Here is a 15,340-nt window from a genome sequence, read left to right on the forward strand (position 1 = left end):
TTACTTAGAGCCCGTCATAATTACTGCACCGATTTGGATCAAGATGGCGGTGGAAGGACCCTCGCACTCGGGCAAGGCGATCCGACGTTTTTGAAACAAAGTGCAAATGGGAAGGCCGCCAGAGCCTCAGTGAAGGGTGGATCGCTACACACTAGTGGGGCCACGAGCCAAGTGGACTTGATGAAGCGGCTGGTATGTCTCCTTCTATAGCTTTGACAAATGACATTTCTTATTCTTAAGTCCTGGTTCAGATTTTGATTTAGTTTTGAGGTTTAGTTTTGTTCAGTTTTGGTGCATGTTTTGTCCAGTTTTCAGTTCATTTAATGTTTATTTTATGTGCAGTCATAATCTTCAGTTTTGGTTCAGTTTTTTTACTGTTTTGGTTCAGGTTTTTTGACAGTTGCGGTTCTGTTTTTTGACAGTTTTGGTTTAGGTTTTGTTTAAGTTTTTTAATCAAGTTTTTTATTCACGTTTTTGCTTAGTTTTGGCATGGAAACTTCTTAGTTTGAGTAATAGTAAATCCACATTTGAGTTTGAGTAAGTTGTTAATACATGGGTGGTTATTATGTAGCAAAGAAACGATGTTCTTGTGAGGTACGTAACAACTAAGGAAAGTATTTTATTAGGGATTCTACAATCTGAGGGAAAGTTGGAACTCATGGTGTGGATAGAATAGAAGGATAGGATGGAATGTCGACAAATCTTAAATGGAGGATGAGGACACAATATTAACATGAATTAAATAAATTGTGAAGTGGATGAACACTCAAAATTTTCAATTTTCCAATTGTTAAAAATAATTCCCTCAACAGCTTGGGTGGTGCCAGTTTCACTTTTAACTTCTTTTTTCCTTTAAATTAAGGACAGGTGATCTGCAAAATCTTGTCGATAGTAATTAATATTTCTTAAGTGTTTAACAAAACAAAAAGAAAACAAACCACAAATTACCTTGATGAGTACATAAGTGAGTTAAAAGATTGTTGCGGTGTTGACACTTTATGTGTGGTGCATGGTTTATATTGCTACTTTACTGTGGCATAAATTGCTAGTATTTTATATCAAATGAACGTATGGTAACATTATTGATCTGGAGATTAAGATTGATGTAGTGTTAATTGGAGTGTATCTTTTTTCATTTTATATACTTTATTTTTAAGACTGTCAATTGTCATAATCTTTCTTTATTGAGTGCATGAGGTTCGGATTGCTACACTTCGTAATAACTAATTAATCAGCTTTTCGTCGATACAAAGTGTGCTTGATTCTTTGTAACAAACCAAAGGGTTTTAAGTTGTCAAGCCAAAATCTTTATTTATTTCTTTCAATATCTTTTAACTTAAAATTATGTTATCTTTGAGTGTTAAACAAATTTCTACTTAATAAGAGTGGTAAACTAAATTGCAAAGTCCTATCCAATATAAATCCCATAAGATCACATTTTAAAATTTAGTTGTACACCTTTATATGGTACAACATCACTATAAATTAAATTAAATAACAACTTGGCTTGGCCCTCCTTACTCAAATACTTCAAGACAGTAGCCTAGCTAGCTAGTCGAGGAGCGGAATCATGGTACATAACAAAACTGAAAAACATTACTGTTTTAGTTGTTAATCTTGATTTGTTTGCAGGAGCTACAGAAGGGTCAGGCAGCACCTCAAGATGAGATCTTCAAGATTACTCACATGAGGAAGGAGAAGAACGCCGATGGTACAGACCAATAGGTTGAGCCAAGGGCTGAGCGAACTTGGGTAAGTCATTAGTTAACAATAATAATCTCTTTTTTGGACTAAATTAGACTACTAACATTGTATCCTTCAATTTCAGAACGAATTTCAATAACACTTTGGGGAGTTTCGAGCCACTCAGCCAAGTAGCACGCTGATGACCAAAGAGGTAATACGGCAACAGTGGATTGAGAAGGTTGCTCCCCCAATAAGGCATGGGACAGTTTATGGGATGCCTAATCGAGCCTTTCGTCGATACCCGTCGGCCCTTGAAGGCATAGGTGCTACTAATGATGGGGCAATTGATCCTAAGGAGTGTGAAGCTATGAAGTATCAAGTTGCTCAGCTAACAAGAACACTTAATTCCTCGGAGGCCAGGATGTTGGGTATGCAAGCCCAAACTAATAGCTTACTCAATTCAGGGACGTTTCATATTCCCCCGTGTCCTGGGGATGCTCGTAGGTCACAGCCCCCCAACCAACCCGATCTTCCCAAGGTAGACAACGTAGGTCACAGGCTGACATAAATCATGCTCTTGTCGATGAGTCTAGTGGGGAGGATTCGGATCATGTCTCTAACACCCAACGTTGACCTTTTTGATTCGTGTACTTTTGGATTCTAATTCTGCTATGTTTAAATGGATATGTATATTATGTTTAAGGGTTTGAATTTAGTTTTAATTCGAATTAGAAGTACTTTTAAGCTTATGATGTTTAAGTGTTTGAATGTAGTTTTAATATTAGGTACTTTGAGGTTGAATTTGATTGTTTATAAGTGTTTGAATGGACAATGTTTAAGTGTTCAAGTGTTTTAACATTGTTTTATGATTGTTATGTTGCACTGTTGATGAATTGGATGGTTGTTTTGGTTGATGAATTTGGTTGTTTGGAAATTGGTAGGTGGGCTGCTAAAAGCAGGCAAATGCTGGAAAAAATAATCCAGTGGTCGAAAATTAGCCCGGATATTTCTAAATTTCGACCACGTGAGGTCGAAATTGTACCCAGAAAACACAATTTCGACCACATGTGGTCGAAATTTAGCAATATTGTTGCCAGATTTCGACCACATGTAGTCGAAATTCTGGGCGGACTTTACAATTTCGACCACATGTGGCGAATTGTAAATAAATTTCTTTTTATATTTAAATTTTTCATATTTCGACCTCACGTGGTCGAAATATTTAAATAATATTTAAAGATAAATAATCATTCGATCACGTGTAGTTGAAAAAATTAAATATAATTTAATTATAAAATAATATTTTCGACCACATGTGGTCGAAAACAGTTTCTTTCTTAATTTCGGTAAAAATTTCGACCTACGTGTTAGCGACCTACGCCTGTGGTCGAAATAAAGGCTTTTTCGACCTCGTGTGGTCGAAATTTTTGATCGAAAATTCCTGTTTTTTTAGTAGTGAGAACACATGGGAAATCAGTGGGTTAGCTTATTTTCTGAAAGAAAAAACTTAAATTCTACTATGTAGTGTAAACACTGCTGACCTATGAGCTCGAATGGTGTCAATTACAATTTTGAACTACCACAGACTACACACTATAGTTTCATAGCTTTCAGTGAGCGAGAGACCTAATACTATGGACAGATAAGCCAATGTTAGTAACATATTTGCGATTAAAGAGCTCTGTTTCTATTCGCGTTTTGACAATGTGATCGTTATCTATATACAGGGGCGTAACTAGGTGAGTTGAAGGTGGTCATTTCAATACCCTTACTGCATACATATGTTAAATATTATGGCCTTCGGCTTACCTAGTAATCCCCCATCCCAATTTATGTGACATTTTTTCCTTTTTATTCAGTTCTATATTTAGTAGCAATTTAACATTAAACACCCCAATTTACCTTCACTGAAATGATTTCTATCACACAAATATCTATGACTATTTTAGACTACAAGTTTTAAAAGTCATTATTTCATTCTTTAACTTCATGCCTAGTCAAATACATTCATATAAATTGAGACAAAGACAGTACTTTTTTACATATTTATTAAATTTTGAACACCCTTAGCGAAATTCCTCATTTCACCTGTGTCTATATGTACAATATTTTTGTAGAAATAGAAACTTCAAAACCAGGATATAAAAGAGAGCAACCAGCAGATATGAAGCCACAACACAATGATCCCCACGCCATGATACAGATAGCTGTTATATTCTATCAATCTTAGAGAACTTAGTCTCCTTAGAACTTCCCATTACCAATAAGCCACAACCAATCCAGGGCAATGCCAGAAGATATTCCAGCTTGTAGGCTTAATACTAGCAAATTACCCAACGCATTTTGCTCAGGTCCCTACACAAATAGAGTTCAAAATTTTAAGCTTCTTTTATAGTTCTATTTATATAAGAAATGACACCTTTCTATATTTAAAAACAGACCAACTTTAAATTTTTCATTTTACTCTTAATGACATGATTTTATAGACACAAAAATGTCAATCTTTCTTTCTTTCTCAAATTCTGTGTCAATTCAAATACTATCACATCGAGGCCGAGGGAGTAATATCTTTTTTAGAAGAGACTAAAAGTAAGATTTTACCAACCTTGTATCCTTGAGGAGCAATTGTGAGGACACAAACAGTGAGATAACCATTGGTGAGTCCGAGGAAGGAGACGAGCATTATCATCCAGCCCTGATCACCATACTTCGCGGTGAAATAGAAACAAGGAATGAACAAGAAACGAGACAATGTTGCGATCATTAGGCCCTTTCGCGATTTCAACTTCAATTTCTCAACCAGAGGAATGTATCTTGAGATAAAATCGCACACATTGCACATTGTTATCAGGACTAAACCATACTTGAAACAAGAAAACCATTTTTATTAAATTAATTTTTCTTATGGAAGCATCTATTTATAAATTACCAGCAGGCATTATCTTGATAATACTTCAACTTATTTCAAGTTCAAAGCGTGAAGTTTAAGTGGAGGTACACTGCAGAATGATAAGACTACTTCAGATTGAAATAATATTGATCATTTCCTTTTTTTTTTCCCCTTCAAACTATTACTCCCTCCATCCAAATTTATGTGATACCGTGTAACTACAAATCATCCCAGTAAGGAAAGTTCAAAGTTAAATTATTTCTAAACAAACAATCAGACCTATCTATAAAATTCACAAACTATTTCACTATAACCCAAGTTTTTTTTTTGAAAACTTTCACATTATGTTATATTATATGTACTACTATAAACGACGTTGTTATAGAAAAGTTTGACCATATGACCTTTTTTTTTTGGGGCAGTCTAAAAAAATATGACTCATAAATTAGGACGAAAGTGTTAGAAAACTATAAGAAGAAAACGAAAACAAAGAAGGCTTGAGGCATGAGAACGATTTTCCTTAAAAAAAATATTACCCGTATACAAATTTAGAGAAAATACTGACAATTTTCTCTTCAGGATACAACAAGTCACAAATATGATACTTGTAGATTTTCTCTTACTTTGTAGGGAACTCACATTCATTTATAGGGCAAAAGTCAAGCTTTTTCCAAAAAGTCACTTTACTTCATGTGTCCTTTTATTTTAAATTTAAATTCAAATAAATTGATTTTCTGTTATAGAAAAAATGAAATAATTAATTTATTATTCGGCCAAATCCACCTGTGTATATATATAAAAGGACCAAGAAATGGCTTTTAGCCATCGATGTGGAATCACCCACTTTCCCTATATATAACAAACTATTTAACAGAAAGCGTATATATCTATATATTTTGCTTAAAAGCCTAATAATGATGACATGCATGGAAGCAAGCACTTGTAGCAAAATTTCATGAATGGCAGAACAACTTACCATGATCCTAAGTTGTGGGAACCAGTATTCTCGTAGAGGAATCCAGGGAAAATTGAGAAAGTTAAGACATAAATCAAGTACATGTCCAACATGCAGTCAATGTTCTGGAAGATCAATTTTTTGTTGCTGAGGCGCTCCAATTGTTTAGCATTATTATCATCCTGTTCAATTCACAGGAGCATAACGAACGTACCATCAAAAAAAAAAAAAAAAAAAAACGGAATCAGTAATACAGTTTTTAGTTTGAGATTAAGTTTTGTGTAAATGTATATATTTTTATGCTATACCAAGCATTACTTGAATATACTTCTTCTTTCTCAATTTATGAGGCACCATTCGAGTTTTGAGTGTCAAACTTTAGATTTTGATCGAAAATTCGGACATGGAATCTTTAAGAAATAAAATTTACATACTTTGAAATTATGTAAAAAGTACTAAATGTCGCAATAATTTACAATTCAAAATATTTAAAAGACATAAACGGCTGTGATTAAAAAAATAATAATTAAAAAAAAAAAAAAACTCATTTCACTCTAAAAATTCGAACAGTACCACATAAATTGGGATGAAGGAAGTAATAATCAACTAAACTATTCATATTAATAGTTTGTTTGGCAATTGAGAAGCCAAAAATGCATCTTTTTTTTTTTTTTTTTATAAAGAAAAATGCTTATTTTAGGGACTTAAGGTGCTTAGCCAAAATTTTTGAAGATTTCTAGCTAGTACGAGAAACTATTTGTAGAAGTTGAAAGAAGTAGCTTCTCCACCGAAGCATTGTTTGAAACCTTGGTAAAATGCACAAATTGCGACTCTCATATTATCAAAAGTATTTTTCTATTTGATTACCCAAACAAAAACTAATACTTTTCAAAAAATTATTTATGACAAAAAGTACTTTTCAAAATTAACCGATTGTGAAAGTTTGGCCAAACAAGCTTCAAGCCTGATATGATAACTTGATAAATAGAGTTATAACATATCATAATAATATAACTAGTTTCTTTCCTCATTATAGTTAATTATATTGATTGATGGTATAAAAATTCTTTACACTATCAGCAGTTTCCTTCTGAATGCCGGCTGCCGCTAGGTCTGCTGCAACAGTTTCTGATCCTTCTTTAGCTGCCTTTGTGCGGTAGTACTTAACGATTGGCAGCTTTGGGAAGATGGATGCATATAGAACAATGCATAAAAATTCCAAGGATGTGGAAATAGCCAGAAATAAAACTGAAAAAATAACATTTGTATGATTTTGACTAAGGAAATAATCAATTGTATCAATTAAAACTACTACGATAATTTAAATGTTCTATTTAAGGATTACGAGGACTCCCTCGAGCCCCAGTTATTAGACAATTTGTTTTAAATTTTCAACGAGAAGTCATTTATTCCTTCTTCTTTTTTTTCCTTCAGATTTTACCTTACAATTTTAATTAGTAGAGTATTAATTGGTTTAATTGGTTTAACATAATTTAATGTTAATCTTTTTTAAAAGTACAAATACTGTTATCAACAGGGATAACTCTAATAATGCTTAATGAATAACCGGCCCATAAGTAAGCAATGCTTATGGGCCGGTTATTTGGACAGAGGCTGGCCAAGTTGTTGGCCAGGGGCTAAAATGCGAACGGGCCAGTTATTTGGACAGTCCAACAATTTATTTGTTTGGGATCCAGGTTTATATAATATCTCGTCTTGTGGGAGCAAGAGGAGCATGCGTATTTCCGTTCCTCTTGTCTCCTTTCTCAGAGTCGAACTTCTCATCCCCATTCTTATTCTATATTTAGTTACTTGATTTCAGTATTTTCCATTGTAACTCAGTAGCTTGAATGTTATAGTTATAATTTGGCTATCAGTGATTATATATATATATATATATATATATATTTGTGTTGAGAATTCTGGTTTGTTACAAAAACATTAAAAAAGACAATAATATAGAGTACATACTAACTCCTTTGCGAAGACCGTTAGTAGCCCTTTCAAAGGCTGCTTTAGTAATCAGCCTTAGTGCAGCAGTAAGAGCTCCAGAGGCACCCAAACCAGCTAAGAATGACTGAACAAATAATGCATGACAGCCAAAATAAGCGCTTTCGCAGATCAATTTGAAGAACCATATACAATCAAACCTTTTTATAACGATATCTATTGTCTGAATACTGTTTGGTTGTTATAGTGAAATGTTGTTATGGAAAATATACAATACAACATAACATAAAAATTTAATTTAAAAACCACTTGGTTATTATAACAAAATGTTATTAAAAAAAATGGAGTAACTATTATAGAGAGATCAGACGGGTATATGTATAGGATTTCCAATCTTACTTGGATGAATTCAGGGCACATGAAGGATAAATCTCCCACCATGCCACCTTTAACTAAAGCATCTGCAACTCCAAAAGCAGCAACTAAAGCACATATACCAATGTAACTTCCTAAACCACCCTTTCCTGATGTGGCCAAATCTAACTGCCAAGTACATGAAAAGAAAAATCAAGTGAATATGAACAAAAATTAGGCAATAAAAGAAAGGGATGATCGCAGTATCGCACAATTCCTCTGCCCTCCATGTCAATGATAAGTAAACTTTCTTTTTAGTCTGTCCTACAAAAATGTACTCCCTCCGTTTCAATTTATGTGAACCCATTTGACTGTACACGACATTTAAGAAAGAGTGAAGACTTTTAAAACTTGTGGTTCAAAATAAGTCTTAAATATTTGTGTGGCTGTAAATCATTTCATAAAGTAAATTTGTTTCCAAATTAGGAAAGAGGTCATTCATTTTGGCACGAACTAAAAAGGAAATAGGTTCACATAAAGTGAAACAGAAGGAGTATTTAATAATAATTTTTTATGTGTTTGGTATGAAGGAAAATATTTTTCTGAAACATAAGTAGTTTTCTTATTTTTTGATGTTTGATGAGTAAATAAAAGATATTATCTTTTAAGCATTTACATATAATCTAGGCAAAATACTATAAGAGTAGAGGTTGGAGTCAGAGCGGGGGTAGGGTGTGGGGTGATGGAGTAGGGGCTAGGGCTAGAAGCGGGGCCAGAATTTAGAGTTTTCGGGTTTTGAACTTGCCACCAAACCTATAGTCGTCATACTTACTGGGTGTGCAACTAAATGTTCATACATTTTCAATGATATTTTTAATATAAATGTAGGATCTAAACAAAAGTTATTGTCGTCCGAACCCATAACTAATACTCTCCCTCCACCCCTGGCTATGGGGGTGGGGTGAAATTTGGTATGTTGGAAGACGGGGAGGAGCGGAATGCTACTTATGAAATTTGTTTTTCCTACCTCTATCAGAAAGTCATTTTTCTCATTTTTAGATAACTTATATTTTTAGAAAGAATGTTTTCCAAATATTTGACTAGTCAAAGTTTTCCAAATATTTGACTAGTCAAACATGGAAAAATCGAAGACATATTTTCTAGATAATATTTTTCTCCAGACCAAACACATTTTTAATGAGATAATTTCTAGCAACATAAATATTATGACAAATTTTAAATTGCAATTTTTTTTTTTAAGTTCCTTACCGAGTCAACTTATGTTATATAAATTGAAAGTGAAGAAGTATACATACCACTAGGAGTGCTAATGTTGTTGAGAAGAACATGGTATATCCGGTTAAGTTGCGCTTTCTTGTGTCAATCTTTGCCTCATTATGTGCAAGAATTGCAATTGTTGCAAGTGCAAACGGTTGATAAATGATTGTGAGCACCCTTGAAGGATGGTATTTCTTCATTACAATTTACATGACAAAAGCAAATTAGTCAGAAGACAATCTAAAAGTCAAGTCTGTTTATTTGGAAGTACTAATTAACTAATCCAACATTGAATAATTCTAGATTGTTTCATGCATGTATGTGTTTATTCAACTTTTAGTTAATTATATCAATGTCACAAAATTAATTTCTATAATGATAATGACTAAATATATACACAACAACAAATAAAAAATAACATCGAAAAATACCAAATTTGATCCTAGAATCACATGTAGGTTGTCACACATATAAAATTGTCACGTAGTTAAGTACAATCACCGTTAGCAACTCACCTAACGTAATATACGTGTGCATGACACCACTTCAAAAAACAAAAAATAAATCATGTTTTGGCCCGACCTAATACTCCGTGGATAATAGTTACATGTAGTTATTTTTTAAGTACATAATCGCGTAAGAAACATTTTACTCTATAAGTTGTATTGATGTTAATTAAAACACATAAGAAAACGATGGTTTAAGGGACACTCACCGGAAAGAGTTCATAATAGTAATCTCCAATAGTGAGCATACTATTCCAAGAAACAAGAGACCCAAGTCCAAGAATCCAACATACCACCATTCCACTATATTTCCCCTGAAAATTCAGATACATATATATATCTCTGTCAAAAGCAGAATTTTTAACTGTAAAACTCCATTCTGGGATTAACAGTATATATAAAGGGTAACAAAGATTGAGACTCAAAAACAGTACCTCTAGCCTGGCTGGACTTGGAATTCTGGTTGAATCAGCAATTGTCATGGCCGCTTTTGGCTCTGAATAAGAGATTGCACAACAGTGTTCACCAGTTGCAAATGACAACTTAATTAATATAGATATATAACAAGCAGTGATGGAGCAACAATTTTCACTTAGGATTTTTACTGAGGACAATGAAACTATGAAGAAGTAAACATACAAAGAAACCAAGGTATTTAACATCTACAATATATACATAAAAAATAAGCTTGACCTTATATATACAGTGTAATTTTCAACAAAAGACGACAAACCTCCAGAAAATTATATTATATAAGGTCAAAATTATTTTTATGTATATATTGTAGATGTTGAAGCCCCTAATTAATTTCTTTATGTATTTACTTCGTTATATTTTGAATTCCTAAAAATCCTAACTCCGGTACTGCTTGCGTCCACCTTGCTCTACCCCTGATATAGTATAGCACAAACTATATACTACTCCCTCCATCCCATAATAAGTGTCACCTTAGCCAAAAACACCCATCCCTCCATCCCATAATAAGTGTCACCTTAGCCAAAAACACCCATATTAAGAAACCAATAATGCAATATAAAGTTTACTAAATTACCCCTATATAATGAAAAAAATTATTTTTTCCTCTTGATTAAAACATGCACAAGTAGTAAACCTTTTGACATTCGAAATCCAACAATACCAAGTAACAATACCAAGTTCCTATGTGGCTTTTCCAATCCATTTTTTTTTTTTTTTTTGCGGATTGCCCTTCAAAGGCACTGGTCTTTAATTTTCTCCCCTCAATTTGCCGGTCTTTAATTTTTGTCCTTCGCCTAATACCATGAGGTTTGGGGTTCAAACCCCGACTCAGTAAAAAATAAAATAAAAAATAGCAAGGCAAAGTTTCGTAGCAAAATTAGGCCTATTCAGGCAAAAGTTAGGCCTTAGGGCAGAGTTTTGCAAAATTTCAATTGAGTAAAAAAAAAAAAAAAATTGTCTTATGCCTGAAGGCAAAACTCTGCCTTAAGTAGAGTTTGCAGTCAAACTTTCCTGGTCAGCTAGAGTTTGAGGCAAACTCTGCCTTAAGGTAAAGTTTGAAACTCTGCCTCAAGGTAGCAAAACTTTGTCTTGCGAATCCAAACTCTACCTTGCGAATTTTTTAAAATTTTTGACTGAGCGGGGTTCGAACCTGGAACCAAGGGGTTTTTAGCGAAGGGCAAAAATTAAAGACCACCAATTTGAGGGGTAAAAATTAGAGACCACCCCCGAATAAGGGCAATCGTGCAAATGACCCTTTCCAATAATCATTTAGATGGTACTTTAACTTGTCAATTTTTGACTAAGGGTAGAGTTGGAAAAACTAGCCAATTTATGTCTTGATTGCCTAAGGTGACACTTATTATGAGACAAATTTTTTGGATTAAGGTGACACTTATTATGGGACGGGGGAGTATATGTTACATGGGAATGAAATTAGAAATGGATGCATATATAGCTTGCTGATATTTATTCCTCAAAATAAAAGTGTCAAATGTGAAAAGCATGCATATCGAACTAAAGTTGAAATTCAAGAATAATAATAATAAGGAGGACGAGGAGGAGAATACAGGACACTTACGATATTATATTACAATATCTGAAAAGTAAATAGTATGAAATAGAAGCATTTCTAGTGTAGATAAACTATATAAAAAGAGAGAAATTGATGAACACCTTATCAATTGTCAAGAAAGGAGGAGCTTGCTTTTGTTAGGAAGACAGAACTGCTTAAGGAAAGTGAAGTCAAGATAATTGGTCCTTTAATATACTTCTGTGTATTTTCGCATCTTTTCGATCAATCATTGTTGATTAAAAGAAAATTTAATATGACGGAGATATTAAAACCTTCTAAATCAAGACTTCCAAAATTTATAAAGACTCAGATGATCAGCATGTTTATAGGGGTCCCTTGATGATGTAAATACATATTCGGCGACTCAGTGAATATTAGATATCGAATATATAATTAAAGGGGAAAAAAAAAATCCAACAGCTCTTCTACATTTAGAGTTACCTGTCTCTATTTGATAAATAAAACGAAATTACAGAAGATTCCATTGTTGGAATTTTTATTAAATGTGGACTATCATTAATATGATTATTGCGTTTATAAAACGGGCAAAATAAATATAATTGGCGGACATGATTTTGGCCGCTTAATTGTTAGGTTTCTTATAGGGCCTGAATCACGCCATGTATTGGTGTAGGCTGACAATAGTATAGACCCTGTTGAAGACCTAATAACCCTAAAATCTATTAGGGGAGGTAGGGGTGGGCGTTCGGTTCTTCGGTTCGGTTTTCTCATACTTCGGTTCGGCTATTTCGGGTTCGGTTTTTTGAAAGTGGACACCAAACACCGAACCAAACTAGTTCGGTTCGGTTCTTTCGGTTTCGGTTTTTTGAAGTTTGGTTTGGTTCGGTTCAGTTTCGGTTTTTTCAATTCAGTGTTTTCAATTCAGGCTTTCAGGACAACAAAACTGTGGCAGCAGCACCACAGTTCAGCGGCCGCGGCACGGCTGGCGTGGCGGAAGAAGACTACGGTTCGGCAAGGCAGCCGCGGCATTGGCAAATCGCGCAAAGAAGCACACGGTTCAGCAAGCGCCGGCAAGTGACGCGTGGCGGCGGCACCACGGTTCGCGGCAAGAAGCGCTTAAAGCGTAGAAAGACACCACGGTTCGACAAGAAGAAGAAGCGCTGGCTTGGCAAAGAGCACCACGGTTCGGTTTAAAGCAAGCTGAAACGGGTGGCAAAGGCGGCAGCACACGATTCAAAGAAGAAGATCAACAACAATGCGATTATCAAATTGCTCAAAATCAGTAACCAGCAACAAACAACGTACAAGACAAAAACAAGCAACACAAACAACATAACGATAAAATGAGCAGCGGCCAAACAGCCAAACGGCCAAACAACATAAATGTCCTAAATTTTAGCTCCAAATACAAAACATAAGTTGTAACACTAAGTGTTAAATCCATCGTCTCACATAACAATCATAATTAAGTCCGAAATTCACCAAATTCAAAACATAAGCTTAAAGTTGAAGGTGAATCCGCCTATCTTCAAGACATCTCTCAATATGATTCATTAAGCTAGATGTGCCATTTGCTCTAAGACAATTAAGTATCGCACCGCATGTTAAGCACCTAGCTTTACGCCCTTCTTCATTGTCTTGAACCATCATACCTTACCATTTGCCTAACACGTTTAACAGAAGCATCAATTTCCTTCAAACCTTCTTGCACAATTAGATTAAGTATGTGAGCCATACACCTCACGTGAAGATGCTTACCATCCATTATATTAGTTCCCCACATATTTAGCTTGTTTAGACAATTCTCTAACAAGTAACATCGTTTGAAGAAGCATTATCAACAAGTAATAGTAAATACCTTGTCCAAGTTCCAATGGGTGCAATTACTAATAGTCTCCGCCATGTGCTCACCCTTATGACTAGTGACGGGGCAAAATTCAGTATTCTTTTATGCAACTTCCAATCTTTATCAATAAAGTGAGCAGTCAAACACATATAATTAATTTTTTGCAATGATGTCCATGTGTCTGTGGTAAGGCAAACTTTTGAATGTGCTTCTCTAAAAGACTTCTTCAAATTTTGTCTCGAAATACGTTCATAACAATCCCTTGTTATTGTTCTACGGGAAGGAATTTGAAACAGAGGTTGGGCTTGACTCATAAACTTCTTGAAGCCTTCCTTTTCTACAAAGTTAAATGGTAGTTCATCAATAATTATCATCTCAACTAAAGCCCTCCTAATTAATTGTTGATCAAATTCCCAATGCTCCTCTATCTCATTCTTATCCTTAGATGGAAAATGTATCTTTTTCTGAGTGGGAGGTTTAATAAGGGATTTATATGCGTTGCACCTCCCTAAATGTTGTCTCAATCCCGTTGTCCCATTTACGATTTGCGGCGAAGATCTTTTTTACAATACTTACACTTCGCTCTATCAATTCCTTGTACAACAATCTTCTCAAAATGACCCCAAACAATAGATCTAGATTGCATTTCTTTTCTTTTCTTTTCTTTGTTACCTGGGTGTCAAGTGAGTTATCATTGCTATCAGTATCATCTGTATGAGGTATGCTACCAGTTGAATCAGCAACACTTAATTTAGTTTCATCCGCCATCTACGAAAATTAAAGAGAAAATATAAGGCATTGTAGGCCAGCACGTTAGAAACCAAACAACGAAAAATAACAGCACAACCACCAGCCACCAGGTATGATAAAAGTCTTTTTTTTTTTTTTCCATATACATAGGGATCTCAAACAACTACCCATTTAATTACAACAAATTCACAACCACCACATCTCATGTTACAACAATCAAAACGGTAAGCAAGAAACTCACATCAACAAGATAGTAACCTGTTGAAACACCATAAATTCACCATAGACGACATAACAAGCAAAACAAAAGATACCAAAAATAACCATAAATTCACAACTAAAAGAGCAAAATAATAACGAGAAGTGCGAGAGACAGAGGATTCGCTGCAAGAAGTGAAAGAACAAATAAAATCGATTCGGAGAAGTGTGAGAGAGAGAATTCGCTGCCAGAAGTGAGATAGAGAAATACTTACTCTGTCGCCGCCGCCGGAACTTGGAAGAGAAGTCACCGCCGCTGAGAGACTGAGACAGTGAGAACTGAGAACTGAGAAGTAAAAAATTAGGGCCTAAAATCCTAAGTCGCCGCCGCTGTCGTGTGTTTCTTTTGCTCTGTTTTTTTTGCTTTGAATTGGGAAATACAAAAGATGAAAAGAAAGATTGAAGGGGCTTGGGTAGTTGGGTTAATCCGTTAATGGGTTCTATTTGGGCTGGACCATTTAATATTTTTGGGCTGGACTATTTAATATTTTTGGGCTGTACATAGAATTTCGGTTTAAACCGAAAACCCGAAAAACCGAACCCTAAACCCCGAACACCGAACCGAATCCCGAAATTTTTGAAAATTGAAACCGAACCCGAACCGAAAACCCGAAAACCCGAACACCGAAAAACCGAATTAATTCGGTTCGGTCCGGTTTTTCGGTTTTCGGTATTTATGCCCAGCCCTAAGGGGAGGCCCTTTAGGTCAAGACCAGATGCCTATAAATATATGGCTAGGTTTTCTCTTATCTTGTCGAACAATAAGAGGAACAAGTAGCCACACTTGCCTATTTACAGTATTCTTGACCTGTGCAATATTAATCCTTAATTGGGCTATAATAAATTTAATTACATC

The 15,340-nt window shown here is 34.8% G+C and overlaps 1 protein-coding gene across 1 annotated transcript; it reads right to left on the bottom strand.

The window, feature by feature from the left end:
• Positions 1–4,645: 4,645 nt before the first annotated feature.
• Positions 4,646–14,244, bottom strand: LOC132054154 (equilibrative nucleotide transporter 3-like). The gene is made up of 9 exons (XM_059446211.1): positions 14,149–14,244; positions 10,054–10,161; positions 9,829–9,933; positions 9,152–9,307; positions 7,881–8,024; positions 7,507–7,608; positions 6,604–6,708; positions 5,553–5,713; positions 4,646–4,685 (listed from the first exon to the last, which is right to left on the bottom strand). Exons 1-9 carry the CDS (start codon positions 14,242–14,244, stop codon positions 4,646–4,648), a joined length of 1,017 nt encoding a protein of 338 aa, XP_059302194.1.
• Positions 14,245–15,340: the final 1,096 nt, after the last annotated feature.

The sequence above is a fragment of the Lycium ferocissimum genome, chromosome 4 (genome assembly GCF_029784015.1).
Source record: "Lycium ferocissimum isolate CSIRO_LF1 chromosome 4, AGI_CSIRO_Lferr_CH_V1, whole genome shotgun sequence".
Classification (NCBI taxonomy): Eukaryota; Viridiplantae; Streptophyta; class Magnoliopsida; order Solanales; family Solanaceae; genus Lycium; species Lycium ferocissimum.